This window comes from Pholis gunnellus (assembly GCF_910591455.1).
Source record: "Pholis gunnellus genome assembly, chromosome: 1".
Classification (NCBI taxonomy): Eukaryota; Metazoa; Chordata; class Actinopteri; order Perciformes; family Pholidae; genus Pholis; species Pholis gunnellus.
In genome coordinates this window covers 28,676,107-28,684,553 of record NC_136528.1, presented here as the reverse complement: position 1 = coordinate 28,684,553, position 8,447 = coordinate 28,676,107, and the positions used below count along the sequence as shown (strand labels likewise).

Below are 8,447 nucleotides of genomic sequence, written 5' to 3'. Positions count from 1 at the left end.
GTACGCCTAAAATAAAAGCAGCATCTGTCACTGTCACTAACCCTGCATGTAAGTCATATCTATCAGGGACAGTACAAAAACCTTCCTAACCCCACTTCGCCTGGCTACATATGTCTGGAAGTAATAGTATTTTATGTCAAAAAAGTCAAAGTATAGTATCTCATAAAAAGTCACAGTATTGTTTGTCAACAACAGTCTTACCTTAGTATGTAAAAGAAGTCATAAAGTGTCATAGTATAATATGGTAAATATGGCATAGCATAGTATGTGAAAAGGTTAAAAAAGTAATGGAATAGTTTGTTAAAAAAGTCATAGTCCATTGAAAGTGGAGGACATTGTTTTAATTCAATTCAATTACATTTATTTTGTATGGCCCAAAATCACAGATTTCCCTCAGAGGACTTTTAAGAGTAGCATGTAGGTGTAGTGAGCGAGTGGCAGTGAATGCACAGAGCTGAGAGATGTTGTAGATCGGAGCAGAGAAGAAATTGGCAGTCATTTTGTTAGGGTAGGGGGTTAGCCCCTAAGTGACGATCAACCTTGGCCCTGGAGACAAAACAAAGTTTCCCCTTTGCTTCCCGCTAACATGTCTTGAAGTTGAAGCAGCAAAGGAGTGACAACGCCTTTATTATTTCCCGTCAGTCTCATCTCCCATTGCTGGTATGTTTTTGTAAACATTACAGATGTCTAGTATTTATCATGTATACAGTGATATAAATAACCATATTTCTCTGTGTTCCATATAAACATTACATCCAGAATATGATCAACACAGGGGTAAGCCTCATAACCCAGTCCATACCCATGTCCATAAACACACACAACTGAGCATTTTCATGAATTCAAACCTTAAGCTGTTAAGTCTGAGGATCGTCACACATGCAACTGAGGAAACTCAAACACTTTGCTACTGGTTGATTCAAAAACACAAAAAAGGTGTTAATGAATGTATTTATTTTGTGTTAGCCTCTGATGTCAGTGTATTGGGGCAGCAGATGATGGTTCCTCCCCTGGTTCTGAATTGGCTTTTGGAAGTTTCTCTTCCTCTTTGGCCTTTTCATCTGGGGGTCCTTTCTTTCCAGAGCCAGCGTTTGATGTGAGGGCCTCCTCACTGTCCTCCATTTTCCCTTCCCGCAACATCCAGGAACTCTGCAATATGTCGGTGATTGTAATCCGGTGCTCCACAACAGGGTGCAAAATCCTTAGGATGAGGTCTTTTGCCTCAGACGAAACAGAAGGAATGTTGGGGAATTTGATATCACGCTGAATTTGCATTCTCAACATCGACTTGTTGGTGGAATCAAAGGGCTTTGAAGCATGGAGCATCATATACAGCACAACACCCATACTCCACACATCAGACACTTTGGGGTTGTATGGTAAACTTCTCACAATCTCAGGTGCTGCATAGGACCAGGTGCCACAGAAGGTTTCGCTCAGCATCATCCGCCCGTCTGCGTAAGTGAGCCTCTTGCTGAACCCGAAGTCACACACTTTGAGGTTAAAATGTGTGTCCAGCAGCATGTTTTCACATTTAAGGTCTCTGTGGGCCACGTCATTGTTGTGAAGATATTGGAGCGCATTGCACAGCTGTGTGAAAAGCCTACAGCCTGAATTTTCAGTTAAGGCCCCCTTGACACTGATATGCTTCAGGAGGTCTCCTTTCACACAGAACTCCATCACCACATAGACCTATAGACACAAAAGTAAATGGTGAATGGTAAGTGGACTTGTACTTGGCAAGTCAAGTTTATTGTATAGCACATTTCAACAATAAGGCAATTCAAAGTGTCTCACATAAAACCATTAAAAGCATCAAAACACAAGGCAAAAAAGGAGATTTAAAAACAATTAAGAAACATTAAAAACAGTCATTAAAACACTAAAAAGCTGTGTAAGAAATAAAATACAGTAGTAGAGTAAAATGCAGAAAATGATTAATATCCTTGAATCTGGTTCAATTAAAGGCAGCAGCAAACAGAAAGGTGTTGAATCTTGATTTAAAGGAGCTGAGGGTCTCAGCAGACCTGCAGCTTTCTGGGACTTAGTTCCAGATATGTGGAGCAGAACAACTGAACGCTGCTTCTCCATGTTTAGTTCTGACTCTTGGAACAGAAAGTAGACCAGTCCAGACGACCTAAGGGGTCGGGATGGTTCATAAGGTAGCAGCAGATCAGACATGTATTATTATTTAAAGTCAATTCTTTGTTAGACAGGAAGCCAGTGCAAAGACCTCAGAACTGCAGTGATCATGTGATCAACTTTCTTGGTCTTATTGAGGACTTGAGCTGCAGCGTTCTGAATTAGCTGCAGCTTTCTGAATGACTTTTTACAGAGACCTGTAAACACACCGTTACAGTAGTCGAGTCTAAAGCACCTTTCTAGTGTGTCTAGTGCCACCTGCTAACTTTTGGGGGTAAGTCCATCAAAGACAACCTTTCATGACTTCTGACCCACAGTACATCGTCAAATTTAAATGTGCAATGGATGTAAAAGAGAATAATAGAATCGGACCCAACAACACAAACCGTAGCACTTTTAGCCATCCTTGTCGTGTGGCCCTAGAGATGGCAATGTCTCTTGGTTTGTCCTCCACTTTGGTTCAGACTGAAACTATCATTTGGATTGCCATGACATTTTGTAGGGACATTCATGGTTTCCAGAGGATGAATACTATGGATTTTGGTGATGTCCTGACTTCCTCTCTCCACTGGCAGGTTGACATTAATGTTAGCATTTAGCTCAAAGCATTGCTGTGCCAAGCACAGCCTCACAGAGCTGCTAGCATGGCTGTAGATTTTTGTATAAGCAACAGCAGCCATCTATTGGACTTCCTCTTATTCTACCATTGCTACCACAAATACCCAACAAATCCTTCAAATTGATGGTGTTAAAACAGTCTCCACAAACAAATGTCAAGTTACATTATTCTTAAAACATAATTCACAAATGAATGCAGAGTGATTTGTGTCTGTTAATCTGTATCTTTATCTGTGCCCACAAATTTACAAATCGTATATCATAATTACTACATCAACTTAGCATTTTACAAAGGAAGAATATTACATCTCCACCTAATTGTGTGGTTGTGAGGTCAGTGCAAGTAGCAATGCTGTCTTGAACAGCCTTCAGAGAAGAGCGCTCCAGAGGCTTAAAGGGACTCTAAACCAAAGCTATGTGCCCCATTGGCACTGCAGGAAGGAGGCACGCATTACCGGGCACTGTGTCCCGACCCCATGCAAGAACCGCTTCAAGCGAGGGTCACCAAAGACCAGTCTGTTGCTGAAATCGTGGCAGGAAACACAGCATACACTTTACCAGGGGTATGAGACAGCCCTCTATCCATCAAACACTGCAAAAAGGAGGGAGCTAGCCTCCTTTGCTCGCACCAGCGTTGGAACATTGACCACATTGCCCTGTAACAGGCAATAGTGGATGCCACTCTTAACACCTTGATGTTCTGCACCACCTGTGCAAGCAGTCCAGCCTCCCAGAGCTTTTCCCTCAGAGAAGCCAAGCCCGATGGCCTGTACTGGTTAGTGCGCCTATTGCACCCACTTCATTGGACAGAGCCCAGGGCTGGGGTCATCCGATTAATTTCTTCCTATGCCGAGCAGTGATCTGAGGCTACCACAATGTCTGACAAATGCTGGCGCCTCACTCTCTAACAGGGGACGAATGTGATGGAGCAGCTCAAACACGCAGCAGCTCAAGCGTCATGTCCCCACCACAGCTAGCGGTGCACGGGCCAAGGCATGAAAGCTGAAACACAAGTATATTCTGCGTTTCGAAGCAACCTCAACCTTCAAATATGCACCGCAATGATGGTGAACCAATCGCTCCGCTGAATCAATTCCAATAACCGCTTAAATGTTAACTTGATAATTACTTTCACTTTGTATTTAATAACTGACTTGTTTTTGTGAATGATATGAACATGTTACAATAGAAATAGTCCTTGGGCCAAACCAGATATCAGTACCATCTCAATGGGGAAAATCTGAACATAAACTAAATAGATTTTAGGGTCAATATAAGTAATTTAACATATCTTGGCCCTTCCACAGGAGCATGACATTTTGTTATATTGCCTTATCAGCACCTTTGCATAATTCCAAAAAGCCCACACAGCCAATGTCATATTAACTGTTATATCATCTTGAACCTAAGGCAACTAAAAGCAATGTGTTTTGAAATGAACCAAACTCTTTACATATAATATTGGTGGTAATATTGGTTTGCCTTCAAGTTAAGATAGTTTGGCAACCTTTTATATGAAGACCATGTCTATAATATGTTATAAACATATTCATAAGATATTGTAATGTATTTTTAAGGCTTTATACAACTCTTTATCCATGTTAAAATCATGTATGGCAACTTAGAACACGATCTTTTAAGTTTTAGAAGTGGTGAACATATTGTATTATACATTTAGCATTCATTATGCTTTATACCTCCATGCCAAAGTGGTGCCAAAAAACGGTGTCAGAGTTATGGGTTACATAGCATATTATAATTGCCATAACTTTAGCCCGAGAACTGCTCTAAAGCAGCATAGCAGATTATAAATTTGGAAGGTTTCTGAAATGGTAAAGCAACAGGACTGTATGAGGTTCTTAGCAAATTGTATGATACTGTAAGACACGTATGATCAGTATTTTCTGACTGCAAGTAAAGTCTTAGACATATCATATCTATCATATCTAAACATCGTCTAGGGATGTATAAAAACAAAAAAAAAACTCAAGATGGTACGGTACATTCAATTTGGGTCAGACTAAAAGCAGCCTTAACAAGTCATTTACTGTTTATATTTAAGTTTAACATTTTACTCTCACACAACTATCATAAGTAAAGAAATATATATATATTATATACATATATATATGTATTACCTTGCTTGTGTGCCATTTGAAGATTTCAAGAGTCTTGACAATGTTGGGATGGTTCAAAGTCCTGATGATCTCCGTTTCCCGACACAGAAACGTTTCCACGTAACTGGAAGGCACCTTTGTTGTGTCTGTAACCTTTATGGCAACCTTTTTCTTCAGGCGGGTTGAGTAGGCACTCACAACTTTGCCAAACATGCCTTCTCCCAGGTTGCTCCTGAATGTGTAACCATGGCTCTCCATGAACCTTTTATTCATCATGAATGTTGTGATGACCGCAGTATGTTGAGTTACTGAATTCTCTCCGAAGCATAATCTAGTTTTGTAGTGAAATGCCACTCTATCAGTTTGGAACAGTGTATGGAATCATGACATCATGTTCTAGAAGCAATGGCTGTGAGAACTTTCCATCAGAACTACATGCAGCCTGATGGACAGAAGTTGAACTGTAACAGACACCAGGGCACAGAGGGAAGGTAACAGATGACCTCAAGTGACAGACACATTGAAAGTTCACTTCAGTTGAATCAACACAGGTGTCATGTTGTGGATGAGGAAAACTAAAGTAAACGTATCGCAAACGTAATGATTTTTACATCCACAGATGAACAATGTGGGAACTATAGCTTTGGTTTTTACTTGTAACTAAAGTCCTCTATAGCTAGTGGACCAGACATTATTTGACCATTTAAAACAAACATACACTATAATATTTGGTGTCAAACTGTCATTGACTGTTTGAAGTATGTGATCCAGAGGACACCTTTATGCCAGACCTGAACTGCAAACTGGACTTAAGCTTTTGATCTGATTTTTGGCAAGTGACACACATGTTTAGCTGGACTGAGGTCAGGTGAATGACCATGCCAGCTGACAACATCTCATGTCAACACGTCTACACCGTATGACTGAAGAGGGTCCAGTGAACTAACTTTGTACGCATTTCACAAAGCCTATAAGCAAATATCCTAATGATGCAAAACAGCTGATATGAAACAAGCAACCTTAGCAGCATACAGGCAGTGTTTGGTTGGAACGGTTAACTCAGTAGTCATGCACACAACAAGACTGCAAACACGTAAAAGTTTGACTTTACTTTACGACTGCTGGAAGCTCAGACTGTCAATCGATCAGGCTAGCCAAAGGTGCGTTTCCTTTGAAATTGGGCTGGTTCTGCCTCCCGGTAGTTTCATCTCCAATGTTGTGTCCAAAGTTCTGAATTATGTTTATTATTTAGGCTATTTATTTATTTATTTGTTAATACTTAGTTTCAGCTCTTCTTACATTGACCACTGCCATCTATTGTGAACCTGTTTGGCCTTGTTTAAACTTAAAGCTCCACAGCATACATACAGGAAGTGACAGCTTGACAGGTGGATGAAAAATAAAAAAATTGATCATTAATGAAACTATATGCTAACTTTACTGCTTTCATTTTACAAAAATAACTGGTATAAACAATAATCATTTAGTAATTCTGGGAGTTGTATTTATTTAGTTGTATTGATTACTCTATTCATGTGTTTAGTTATATTTCTTATTAGAGAGTTTTATTTATTTGGATTTGTTTCTCTTGTATTCATTATTTATCATTTGTGGTTATTTATCTATTTATTGGTTTATCAGTATTTTTATTTGACCGTAGTATTTCTAAAAACGTGGCTACAGCTGATATTTTGTGAGAGGACTGTGTTTCATATAATTCTCCAGCAGATAGCAGCAGGAAACAACCATCCACATCACATGTGAAGTCAGAAGAAATATGACTGGAATGATTAATGCTGTGCTAGCAACGTGTAATGTATGAAGAAACACGAAATATTAATCCAAGTCTATCTCATGTGTTCTAATAATTATTCAGTTGAGAAAAAGTAACCTCATATGTCTATATAGCAAAGAGGACTGATCACTGTGGCTGCTGTGAGCCCGGGTTGAGTGTGTACTGTGGGGGGCAGCAGAGGCAAGGACAAATCCAAGACTGCTTGTCCTGCACCAGCTCACATGGGTCTCATCTGTCTCCTACAGATGTTAGCGGACTGCTGTGCCAGTGTCATGTTCCGCTATTTCAACATCAGGAAACCATTAGTCCAAAACGATTACCTGCCTTCTATCTGTCTCTCCAGTGATTCTTCTCTGAATACATCCACTTATTCTTTTGTTCACCTCTCAGCTGCTAACACCTTGACAACAGGTGGTCAGATGAAAAGAAAGGTATTTCTGAGGTGCTGTCATCTTGTTGGATGAGGCTTTTAAGATAATAGCATTAGCCAGGGCCACTGGTGTTTATCATGTCCTTGAAGTTCTGTTAAATTCAGAAATGTTCTGAAACTTTGTGTTCTTCCCTCGCGCTGTGACTGCTGTTCATTGGTGCACAAAAACCCTGATAAATCTGGCTTTCTATGGCTGCCAGTAGTGCACTGTCAACTCCCATGATCCTAAATAGCCATAGTCATAACAATGCCTGTGACCAGCCACAGCACTTCACAGCCATAAAGCCCCCCTGGCACGCTCAATTTATCATACATTTCGCACTTTCACACTGTTCACAGAAAGACCTTCACGTGGCATTAGTGTTAGTTTGTGAAGAGGCTCTCTGACACCCGGCCCGATGCACCTTCTACGGCTCGTGTTCATGTCCAACCTGAAGGGAGAGGCGCAAGGAGAGGATCCCGGCGCACAAATGTAGGCAATTTGTTTTGCGGCTGACACCCTGCGCTCTGAATAAATGATCTAAATGCTTGCCAGAGATTGTTTTGCCACTGCCGCCCCTCAGCAATGACACAAGGGGGGGGGGGGGGCAACATTCCCCCTGTGGCCCTGCGATGGCCAGCCAGGATGAATATGAGGAAATGAGGCAGACATCCAGTAAATAATAGTTGCCATTGTGCCCCTCGGCAAGCGCAGGACCGGGGGTGGGCTGGAGGGGAGTGGGGGGGTCTCTGCATGATATGCCAGGGCCTGACATGGCACCCAGACCCAGAGCTGTCACCCCTGCGGAAACATCACCCTCGCCTCCACAATTTGTGCACTTAACACTTCAGTTGGCACATGACAGGTGCTTATTTCCCCGCACTGGCTTTTCCCCCTCGCCGTGATGCCTCTGAGCCCAGGGCACACACGGCATCTGGTATGGATGTCTGTCCACGATGCTGCTCGCCGTAAAAGTGTGTGACTACACCAGTGATACTTTTCACGTCTGCTCCCACTGCATTTGCCGCCCACTAAGCTGCAGTGGGCCTGAATGAATGCATGTGTGTTCATGTGTGCATGCGTGAAAGGACATGGATGTCCAAGGCCGGACTGGGATAGTAATTCAAGCTGGGAAATTGGTCTGGGATGACATTCATAACAGAACATGTATACGGTAACTGTTTTGTTTAAATAGCTTTTCATCGGCATTAAGATCTCTTTTGTAGCATAGTGGCTAGTCTCAATCAGAGTAAAATGGATACTTTTGGGTTGTTGTCATTTTAGTCTGGTTCGGTTTCACAGCGCAGAAACTAAAGTGGATCAAATAGAAGAAAAAGAAATTAGCTGGGAGATTTTAAGTAAAAG

At 41.4% G+C, this 8,447-nt stretch overlaps 1 protein-coding gene across 1 annotated transcript; it reads right to left on the bottom strand.

Moving 5' to 3' along the window:
* Window positions 1-975: 975 nt before the first annotated feature.
* Window positions 976-5,150, bottom strand: LOC306697280 (testis-specific serine/threonine-protein kinase 1-like; the record flags this gene model as incomplete). The annotated part of the gene is made up of 2 exons (XM_079161095.1): window positions 976-1,692; window positions 4,899-5,150. The coding sequence occupies 2 exons, from the start codon at window positions 5,148-5,150 to the stop codon at window positions 976-978; spliced, it is 969 nt and encodes a 322-aa protein (XP_079017221.1).
* Between the last annotated feature and the right edge of the window lie 3,297 nt (window positions 5,151-8,447).